Source organism: Solanum stenotomum, chromosome 3 (genome assembly GCF_019186545.1).
Source record: "Solanum stenotomum isolate F172 chromosome 3, ASM1918654v1, whole genome shotgun sequence".
In the NCBI taxonomy this organism is placed as follows: Eukaryota; Viridiplantae; Streptophyta; class Magnoliopsida; order Solanales; family Solanaceae; genus Solanum; species Solanum stenotomum.
The window spans coordinates 31,092,514-31,104,120 of record NC_064284.1 but is presented as its reverse complement, the minus strand read 5'-3'; the positions used below and the strand labels follow the sequence as shown (position 1 = coordinate 31,104,120).

General features: G+C 32.3%; 1 protein-coding gene across 1 annotated transcript; it reads left to right on the top strand.

The window, feature by feature from the left end:
- Nucleotides 1–2,629: 2,629 nt before the first annotated feature.
- Nucleotides 2,630–9,196, top strand: LOC125857535 (amino acid transporter AVT1C-like). Its single transcript, XM_049537138.1, has 13 exons — nucleotides 2,630–2,834; nucleotides 2,952–3,151; nucleotides 3,870–4,198; nucleotides 4,827–5,041; nucleotides 5,999–6,022; nucleotides 6,193–6,373; nucleotides 7,029–7,248; nucleotides 7,524–7,659; nucleotides 7,737–7,780; nucleotides 8,055–8,206; nucleotides 8,412–8,455; nucleotides 8,543–8,605; nucleotides 8,827–9,196. The coding sequence occupies exons 2-13, from the start codon at nucleotides 2,970–2,972 to the stop codon at nucleotides 8,920–8,922; spliced, it is 1,686 nt and encodes a 561-aa protein (XP_049393095.1). The 5' UTR covers nucleotides 2,630–2,834; nucleotides 2,952–2,969; the 3' UTR covers nucleotides 8,923–9,196.
- The last annotated feature ends 2,411 nt before the right edge of the window (nucleotides 9,197–11,607 follow it).

Sequence of the window (11,607 nt, the reverse complement as noted above, 5' to 3'; positions counted from 1 at the left end):
AATCTCAATAGAGTATTGGAAAGAATAAAAAAATTTCGGGCAGTGTGATTTGAAAAGAAAAGAGTATAGGTTTAGACGTTTCAAAAGTGGTTTCAATTTCAAAAGTTTGTGGTTTAATAGATTTCAAAGTGGTTTTACTTTAGAGGCACTTTGGGTACAACAAAAAAATGAATTTACCTTAACACCCTTACCATCCCTCAGAAATTACGACCTTACCCCAAAAGAATAAAATCGTGCCAAAAAAGTATAGTGCCAAATATATTTTCCGTTCGATTTTAACCCCTTAATTGTGATGTAGTGTGATTTTAGTAGAGAAGGGAGTTGTCCAAAGCCGCAAACGAAAGGCAGAATTCCTTATTTTGTCTTTTCATTGTTTTGAGAATTCAAAAAGGATAATTTTGTGGCTATAATTCTCTTCTTCGACCCATTGAAAATGGCATTACTTGTAACAGTCATGAAAGTGCTACATTTGCGCGTTGTCTGAGAAGCCATTTAGACGACATTTTGATGTGTTACTCCGGATAATGATTTTAAATTTTAAATTATTCAAAAAAGTAGAATTTGAGATTTCTGCTTTCAATATTTTAAAGTATAAAATTTGATTAATAAGTTTATATTTTATATATATTAAACAAGACTTATTTTTTATTTTTGGAAAAAATATATGTATACTCAATGTGAAGAGAGATTATAGGAAATAATAGTTAGTTATTACTATTGTTGACTAGTGAATTTTTATAAAATAATGGAAAAAAATTTGAATTATATTCGGAACTTTAATCGAAATTGTTGTAACAATCTTAAACTTTGTGTAGGACCTATTACCCCTGCACTATTTAATAATGTGTTTAAAGATATATAAGTGTCCAGCTGGACAAGTTACTATTTATAATGATGCAATATTGATGATGTCCACGTGGACACCTATATATCTTTAAAATACATTATTAAATAGTGCATAGGGTAAATAGGTCATGCCCAAAGTTTGAGATTGCTACAGAAATTTTGATCAAAGTTCAGATATATTTTAGACATTTTTCCTAATATAATTAAAAGTTTGTAATAGAAAGATACCACATTGATAGATCACATATATTTGTGTTTTTTTTATTTTTTTTAAAAAATGTTTGCAATTACAAATAATTTCTAATTAAATAAATTATAATTTACACGTTATTAAATTGGGTTGAGAATTACAGTTTTAGCTAAAAAGACTACACATGTTAAATTGACAAAGTTGAGTGAATTTTGAAAGACAAACAAAATTAAGTGACTATAGGGAATTATTGAAAGTTGGATATCGAATTTGGAGTAATTTTCAAGCAAAAATGTATTTGTGAAATTTGTGTGCTAGTCCTAGTGATTTGCGATGATTATTGAACAATTTATTTCAATGTGATGATAAAATTTGTACTAAAGTTCTGATGAATTGATAATACACATGGTCACGAAAGTCTTTATTAATCCATTCGAAACTTTCAATAATATGTTAAAATTTGTGAATAAGTTATTTCCAAATTACCATAAAATTTATATCAAAATCTTGGTAATTAATCTGCCAAATTTGTAGTTAAGGTAAGTCTCTGTCCGTCATTTCAAACTTGTGGTGATGTGTTAGCTCTTGCAGCCAAATTTATTTAAATGAGATCAAAACCTAAATAATGACATGAAAGTATCCTATTTATGGAAAAAAAAATGCACTCTTCATTAGGGTTCTTTTTATTTTATTTTATTTAATTATAAATATGTCTCTTAACTTTGCTTCATTATGTCTTTCAACTTTGAATTTGTATAAGTAACGCTTAAACTTATATAACATTGAACAAACAGATAGATGTCATATGTGACGTCCAGGGGCGGAGGCAGCATATACTTAGGGGGTTCATCCGAACCCCCTTGGCGGAAAATATTTACTATTTTTGCATGATTAAAATATTTGTTAGGTATATATAATAGACGTTGAACCCCCTTCCACTAGTTCATGTGTTTACTTCACAGATTTTGAATCCCCTTATTAAAATTTCTCGCTCTGCCACTGGCCTACATTATGATTTTTTGTCTTATGTTGTATCCTACATGTATTATGTCACGTAGAACGCGTGTGTCTATTTATTCAATTTTATAGAAGTTTAATTGTTTATTGATACACACCCAAAATTGAAGGACATAAATGTTATTGAAACCAAATAAAAATGCATAATTATATATTATGTCTAAAGGGTTGTTTATATTTTAAAACTATCCCTAATTACTTGTCCATTTTTTCTTTTATAGTTGTCCCTAATTACTTGTCAATTTTGACAAATCAAGAAAGGACAATTTTTTTTACCATTATACCCTCTATTAATTATTTTGAAAAATTTTTAATTCATCAATTTCATAATTAATAGGGGTAAAATGGTAAACTCATCATATTAATAATTATTTTCTTTAATAGGTGTGTCAATTCAAAAGTAAACAAGTAAATAGGGACGGAAGAGTATTTAAGAAGACAAAAGAAAAACCAAAATACAAGTGGTGGTGCGGTGTTTGTGATTGTAAAATGTTCTGACTCAAGTTGTGAAGATGATTAGTAAATTCACACATTTTCTCTCTCCTCAATCCTCATCAATATCATATATGCAATAAATAGGCATCTATTGTATAAATAGAACATCAAATCTAGCTACCGTCAACTCAGCATTATCAGTATTTTGCATTGAAAAAGCCTTTTCACATAAAGGAGAGCTTTTCACTTCCTTTTTACTACTCTACTAGAATCTGCGAATTCGGATCTGTTCCTGAAAAGTTGATAGTATCTCTCAAATCTCGCTTCTGATTCATTTTCCTTTTGTGTGAGTGTGTTTTTCTTATATTACATCTCAGTTTTACGTCCACATGCATGTGTGTATATGAAGATTTGATGTGGAAATAATTGGATTTTTGATTTTGATTAGATGACTGATGTGCAGGTTTCTGGGAAATAAAATATGAAGAATTCCATATCTGAACAGAGTTTCTACATAGAAAGTGAGGAAGAGGATGATGAACATTTGGAAAAACATGAAAATGAAGAAGAAGGAAATGAATCTGATTTTTCAAATGAAGATAATAATGATGATGAAACTAATCGACCAAATTCCTTAACCTCTGCTTGGCCACAGAGTTACAGGTACCTTGTTTTATATCTTAATTTACCCCTGGATCTCGTTTTTTTTTTCTCATGTTGATTGATGTAAGCATGTGAAATTGGATTAATTTATTATTAATGAGTAATGGAAACCATCTTATGTTCAGTTTCCTGGAATATTTGGAGCTAAAACCTTCTGAACGATTTTGATTCCAACTATTGGAATCCAGTTTTACTACTAAAATTGTTGGATTTGATAGTTATAGTGGCGTGAAATGGCCTAAGATTTCCAAACCCTGTCTGAAGAGTATCTTAATTGAGGAGTTTAAATTTGGAAACCACACGAAGGAGAATGAAACTACCAAGGACATATGGCCAATCACTGGGATCCTTGAGACACCAAGAAAACTAATGCATAACCTCTTTAAACTGAATTTTCCTTCAATAATTATTCAAAATGATGCCTGATGTGTGGGGAGCTTGCTTCGAGGCAGTCATACAAGCAACAGTTTATTTGCTGTTGATCTATAACAAAGCAGATCACTCTTCATGTAATGATTCATATTTTAGAGAGTTTTCTTTAGTTCCCAGATATTGGTACTGTCTCTAAAATAATTGACCATTTGATATGTTATCAAATTACTGCTATGATGTATATAAAACAATGCTGGATCATATGTAAATCTTTGACAAGGAATTGAAATTTGGCACTTATGTACATTGAATTCCCAATTCTAATCATCTTGAGTACCTCTTGTAGGCAATCTATGGATCTATACAGTAATGTACCATCTCCAAGTCTTCACTTCTTGGGAACACCTTCATTATCTAGGCTAGGAAGCTCATTCTTTGGCTCATCTCTCATAAGAAGACACACTCCTGAGGTATTGCCCTCTCTTCACAAGCCTCTAATACTACCAGCAGAAGAAGAAAAAGCACCTCACAGGCGTAGTTCTCATGGTTTGATACCTCCCCTACATCCGAGGAAGTCTTCTATTAAGAAAATACCTGATATTGAGAGACCTTCCAAGGATGCACATGGACTTCCAATTTCTAACCAAAGCACCTATGGCCAAGCAGTGGTAAATGGTAAGTTTCCTGAATATAATTTCATGTCATAGTGGATTTTTCCGTTTATTGATGAGCACTATGCCACCAAAAGATCGACATACCACTTTAATCCCAAGCTGCCATTTGACTTATTCTAAGGACATTAATTACGTATATCCTGTTGTGCTTATGGTGACATGCTTGTATCTGGTTAATGTTGAATGAAATTTGGCCCTCTAGTTGTTAGGTAAAAGGATAATTTAATTCATTTCTCTTGAGCTGTGATTTAAGTGAAATGGGGGATCTTATGATTAATTTTAATCTTTGGGAGTTTCTCTTGAGAAACACTGATACTCTTACATAATAAATGAATATAGAGCAACCAGAAATATGAGGCTTCTTCCTTCTAAAGTTGTAGCAAACCTTTATATTGCAGCATCTTTAGATATATAATAGCTGTTGTAGGCTGAAGTAAGGCATGCAATTGATCATGCAAGTGTTGCACAGAATATGTCTGTCATCATTGCAGGAGATTATTCATTTTGCTTACTAACACCTGTTACATCTTTGACATAAAGGAAAGCTCTTGGTTGTGTTTCTCTATCTAAATTGATTGCCTGCAAAGTTAGTGAGGAACATTTTCTCATACATTCTTTGTTTCATACAGGCATGAATGTTCTCTGCGGAGTAGGCCTTCTTTCTACTCCTTATGCTGTGAAGGAAGGTGGATGGGCCGGACTTTCAATATTATTCATTTTCGGCATACTTTCTTTCTATACTGGCATGCTCCTGAGGTACTGCTTGGATAGCCAACCAGGGCTTGAGACGTACCCAGACATTGGTCAGGCTGCTTTTGGTACAATGGGACGAATTGTTATATCAGTAAGTTCCATTAACTTTTAAGTTGTCTTTTTTTTATTCTTGTACATCTGGTTATATAGAAGGCCTTGTTGACTTGTCCCACATTGGTGGAGGAAATGGGCTGTCGTCTCCTTATATTCTCTTGAGAAATCCTCACTTTTTGAGCTAGCTTTTGGGGTTGAGTTATGCCCAATTCAAAAGTAGCTACTCTTAACTAATGAATGTGCACAGGCAATAATGTTTTCTATTTAGCTGGGAGGGTGGAGAAAATGTGAGGATCTAATATTCTTAAATATGTGGTGAGGATCTAATATTCTTAAATATGTGGTGCTTTAAGTGGCGGAGTCAGAATTTTTAATAAGGGGGTTTAAAATCCGAAAAGTAAACACACGAACTAGTGGAAGGGGGTGCGACATCTATTATACATATCTAAAAAATAATTTTAACCATATATAAATACTAATATTTTCCGTTGAAAGGGGTTCGGATGAACCCCTAAGTATATGCTGCCTCCACCCCTGGGTGCTTTCATCTTTAGTAGACTGTATTCTGAGACAATTTTGTCACACCATTAAGATCCAGTAGTTGTAAAAACTGCTGTTTGAAGAGAAATGTGATCTTCATCTACTAAATAGTCAGGTAGTATTATCGACTAGTGGGTATCTTGGCTAAATAAAATTGTTACCTACTGATGAGTGCATAAAAAATAAAGCTAGTAGAATTTGAACACATCACTTGTGCAAAAACACTGAAATTAGATATTTTTATGCATTTATCATAGATAAAATCTTAAGAAAAAGAGAACACTCGGTTCTTACTTTTCTAGAATAACTCATAAAGGAATTTTTCACTCCAACAAATCCAATTTCCTTATTATTTTCCTTTTGCTGAATACTATGTTATTTCTGACAAAGGGTTAAAAATATTTCTTGTTCTTGATACTAATTTGTTTATTTGTTTATGTTTTTGTGGATGCAGATAATCTTATATGTGGAATTATATGTAAGTTCATCTTACCTATAAGTTTGTCATTTTTTTTTGCTTTTCCTAGCAAACCGATATGAGTTGCTGTTTTAATATCTAAAACATCTCGGCCATCTTGATATTGCTTCATTTCTAAATTATGTAGTATTTATGCTTTCTCTTTCTATCTATTTGTCCTTCAATTGTAGGCCTCCTGTGTTGAATACATAATCTTGGAGGGTGATAACTTGTCTGCTATATTTCCAAATGCACATTTAAGTTTGGGTGGGTTTGAGTTAGATGCTCGCCATCTTTTTGTTGTGATAGCTGCCCTGGCTATTCTTCCTACTGTTTGGCTGCGTGACCTCAGTGTCCTAAGTTATATCTCAGGTGAGTGACCAACTTCCTACAATAGGAGCTTCATGTCTGAACTGTCAAAATTATAATTTGATAGCATTCTCGTGTGCCTCAATGCTAAGTTGCTCGGACTCTCCAAAATTGCTACCGCACCCGTGTCGGATCCTTCAAAAATTCACTACTTTTGGAGGATCCAACAAGCACCCGTTGACATTTCTGAAGAGTCCGAGCAACATAGCCTCAATGCACCTATGTACCCATATGATAACATTGGTTAGAGGACAATTCATAAAACAGTGCCTACATACAGTAACCCTACAAGAAAAATGCAGATATATGGGGTACTTGGTGTACATGTATATAGATTTCTTGTACTCCTGACAAACAAGTTCACAGGCTTCCATAGCGCCTATCGAGGATAGAGGAGAGAAATTTGCACTTCAATGATCCTGCGATTATATCATATCTGATGCAGATGTCTACATTATTGATTTGGGCTATCCTTAATTCCTTATGCGGCATACATAGAAACTTATTACTTATCTACAATTTTGTAGATTGTTTCGTTGTAGCTATAGACTTTCCAGTCAACAGAATTCTTGAAGTCTTAAATACGTTTTCTGTGGTTTTGATATGCAATTTGTAAGTGCTGAACTATGATTCTGAATTGACTGCTTGTAATTTTCAGTTGGAGGAGTTATTGCTTCTATTTTGGTGGTCCTTTGCTTGTACTGGGCTGGCTTGGTGGATCATGTAGGCTTTGAAAGCAAAGGGACTGTACTTAACCTACCAACTCTTCCTGTTGCTATTGGGCTTTATGGATTTTGTTACTCTGGGCATGCGGTCTTTCCCAATATATATACATCCCTAGCGGATCGTAGTCAATTTCCTGCAGTCCTCTTGACCAGGTATTTGTTCGTAGATGTTGATTAAATTGGAGATATGCTCTAGGATAGGAATTCATGTTCCAGCTCTCTCTCTAGCAATCCATGCAAGGAAAATTTAAGACATACCGGGAACCTTACCCCATCATTCAGTAATCAGTACGAAGGTTGAATTCTAGAGCACATAATCAATGCCAACTTAGCCAGATTATTCTGAAAATGATCCTGTGTTCCCAGAGTTTGTTTTGATGTCCAGTTTTTTCCTTATTTTGCAAACTTTGGGTTTAATTTGGATGCAGTTTTGGTTTGGTGACTCTGTTGTATGGTGGAACAGCTGTGTTGGGATACCTGATGTTTGGGGACTCAGCTGAATCCCAGTTTACTCTAAATTTGCCCAAAGGATTAATGGCTTCCAAGGTTGCTGTATGGACAACTGTAAGTAACTAACATTCTGATTGAGTTCTCTACCACCATTTGAAGATGTAATTAACTTGTATGTCCTTCTTTTGCAGGTTGTTAATCCTTTTACAAAATATCCTTTTCCTGAATCCATGATGTGAATTTATCATCAATTCTGGTTCTCAGCTATTATGTTAAAATATGATACTTAAAAGACAGGAATCCTACTTTTTTCTGGTGCTGCTACATTAAGAATGAACAGATTTGAAAACATGGATAATTTCATGCTGGCTGCTGCAAAAGTCATCAGCTAAAATTTAAGGCACTTCTGTCAAAAGATTCTCTTCTTTGTATTCCGTCTCATTTCATAAATGCAATTTTCTAAGGTGATATCTCTTGTAAAATAAAAAAAAATTGTCTTCCTTAATTAGATGTACATTTGCTTTAACACTGTCTCCAGTAGCAATGAGTTTGGAGGAATTGTTGCCGTCAAAACACACCAAATCTCACGTGTACCCAATCCTCATTAGAACTGCATTGACAATCTCCACAGTAGTAGTTGGTCTTGCGGTTCCCTTTTTTGGTGAGTGTTGCTGCTTTGACTTCACGTATTCTTATCTCTCAGCAATTATCTTTTGATCCCATTAACCCTTTGGGAACAGTAATACTCAGTGGTCCTGCTATAACTTATGGTTATTGCATATCTCAGAGATCGTTTCATTTCCAACTAGACGTGCCCCTTCTCTTTGTAGCATTGTATAAATTAAGCATTAGTATTTATCCTGCAGGTTTGGTAATGGCATTGATTGGATCTTTACTTACAATGCTAGTAGTGAGTCCTTTTACACATTCTCTTAAGTTTGTTTGCTATTGCTATTTATCATCATAAATCTGTACTAATTCGAAGCTCTATTTCCAGACTCTAATACTACCTTGTGTTTGCTTCCTGAGAATCTTGAAGGGGAAAACAAGCCGCCTTCAGGTATGGAGAAGCCCATATCCCTTTTCTATTCTCTTTTCGTGTCTGACGTTACAATTTGACTAGTTAATCATACTTTGTATTAGTTGAGATATTTTTCTTGAAAAATATCTTATCCCAAAAATATTACATTATGACAATATGTGCATCTCAACTACTTAACCATGCTATGCTGGAAGTATTCACAGGTAATGGAACTTCTTTTATCCTTTCTATGCGCGCAGGTTACCATATGTGTCTTTATTATCACAGTAGGTACTGCATCTGCATTGATCGGTTCGTATTCAGCTCTCTCCAAGATCATCCAGAGCATGATTTAAATTTTGGTAATACTATGGCACCAGATGTTTTTGAGCTTAGAGTTCATTAAGTTTCTAATCATATAGATTTCACAAGTTCCTATTTTCTTGGAAGAGATCGCGCCCATACTCTATTTTCCGGCTAGTGATTTTGATAATGATTCTTTTATATTCTTAAATACATCTGCAGTTCAGTTGTATTTTAGAGAGAAAAAATACACTTCTATTTCATTAATTTTTTTTTCTTATTCTTAGAATGTTATTTGAAGGGGACAAATCCAAATCTCATTTCAATTTGTATTGCAAATTCCATATGTTATTTTGTTTTTACATTCTAATTCAGTCTTGGAATCTTCTTTTTGATACGTACACAGGAGAGATCTCCAATGAAGCAGTATGATTTCTTACCCAAGACCAGTTACTTGAATAAAAAGAAGTCCCATTATGTGGAAGTGTTATTGGAGAAATGAAATGTTAAATTTAGTAGTCTCGTTGACCATTTTTAATTGTTATGTTACGTTTTTCGAAAGTTAAATTGACTAATTTTTAAAGTTCAATTAGATTACATTAATTCGATGATTTAAACAAAAAATTAGATATTCAAAAACTATACAAAAAGTACTATAAATTCCATTTTTTTGCATATCAATATGGTGAAAAAATATATCGTAAGTGTTAGTCAAAGTTATTATCGTTTGATTCTAAAAAAAGGAAACTATGATAATCAAAAGTGGACGGAGTAGTAAGAGTTTAGAATTAATTGTTGGAGCTACCAAATAAAAAGTTGCAATTATTGATATCACTAGTGAAATTAGTCAAAATAAATACTTACTCTATACAAAATTATGTATAAGATGAATTATCTAAATTCTCGTCAAAAGAAACGTGAACTTGAAGTTTAAGAGATAATTCATTTGTAAAATGTTGCAAATCAATTGTTAAATATATTTGCTAACCCTTTATTTAAGTTAAGTTGCAAATGCTTTAATAGAAAGTCCTTGAAAGATAGAGTTTATGCATGCTTCAAGCGTGATAGACCAATTGATTCTAAACATAAAACTCCTTAATTAAGAAAGAAGAGTAACAAATGATCAAGATATATAACCATGAAAATGAGTCAAGTGCTTTAAAAGAGCACCATATGGTCAAGATGATTATGATACTTAGGCAAGTGCTTTAAAAGAGAACCATGACATAACACTTTATAAAACTTTGACAAAGGTTCAACTACCTCAGATTGATGAAAATAGAAAGATCCCAATAAGTTATGTTGTATTGAAATCGAGTCAAATAACCATAGAGGATATTTTCAATATAACGTAGCACTCAATTTTATAAATGGTAATAACAATCTTGAGTTTGTATCTGTCAAGTAGTGTGGATAGATAAAAAATTATTCAAATAAAATATACAATCCAAGTATTTTTTTTACTATACTTGAAAAAGCGATGTGTTGAACTTATAAACCATAGGTCAAAATATAATGTCAGTGGAGTACAAATAGCTTACTGTGCGGAAATATAACTATAAGATATAAAGTACGACCTATGCCTTGGAGTATAAAGATTTTTCATGAAAGTATTGACATTATTGTATAGAGATATGTTCTCTTTTGTGGTGGATGCAATGAGATTTAATCTTTCACTTTAACAATAGATAAAGTGTTTGAATACATATAATGTATAATTGTCATTTCTAATTAGACGGTAAATGTTATATAAAAATCCTTGAAAAAATTAAAAGGTCTTATAGCGATATTTTTATTGAGTACCCCAACGGTTGTAATTGTGAAATTACTTAATAAAAGAAAAGTTAGATTGATTTCGATCTCATAAAAATGGTTAGAAAATATCATGTATTAGTAAAATTGATGCACTTACATATCTTGCTATTACTATACAAGAGATAATATTTTTTGTTAATGTGCAATAAAGACATAATTTCACTTTTATGTAGAGATATTTGAGTTAAATCAAATATTGATATTAATTATGTTATCAAGAAATTTTGGATTTATGCAAATGCAAGAAGATAATTTAATCTACATAATAAAAGTTATGTATTTACATGTGAGAATATTGTCATATTATCATATTCGACGAGACAATCAGACATTGGTACTTATAAGGCATGCCAAGATACCAATTAACCAAGTAACTCCACATATAAAAATATATGTGATTTTCTTTGAAAAGAAGACACAAGCTTAAACAGAACACATATAAAATTGAAATGTGTTGTCTTAGAGAAATAATGTGATATTTTATAGGGGAGAGCACTAAGATACGTGTCATACTCTTTTCCCCTTAGTTTGATTTTGTCCCACTGGATTTTTCTAGCAATATTTTTAACAAGCTAACAAATAGTAATACTTTTTCTATAAAAAAAATATTCAGTACTATCGCTGTCTCCTTTTAATTGTCATAATTTCCTTTTTAGAATCAAACTATAAGTACTTTAACTAACATTTTATGATGTATTTTTTCATCATATTGATATGCAAAAAATATGCAATTTATAATACTTTTCGTATAGTTCTTGAATATCTAAATTTTTTGTTTAAAATATCGAATTAATATAATCTAATTTCACTTTGAAAAATAGTCACATTGACCTTTAAAAAGCTCAACATGACAATTAAAAGTGAACGGAGGAGTAAGATTTTAACAAAACACATTATCTATCAATGGATATCTAAAGGGGGAG

Coding starts and splice junctions, on each gene's coding strand:
- LOC125857535 (XM_049537138.1), top strand. CDS start 2,970: ATGAAGAATTCCATATCTGAACAGAGTTTCTACATAGAAAGTGAGGAA. Junction 3,152..3,869: donor GCTTGGCCACAGAGTTACAG/GTACCTTGTTTT, acceptor TACCTCTTGTAG/GCAATCTATGGATCTATACA. Junction 7,781..8,054: donor CCTTTTCCTGAATCCATGAT/GTGAATTTATCA, acceptor TTCCTTAATTAG/ATGTACATTTGCTTTAACAC.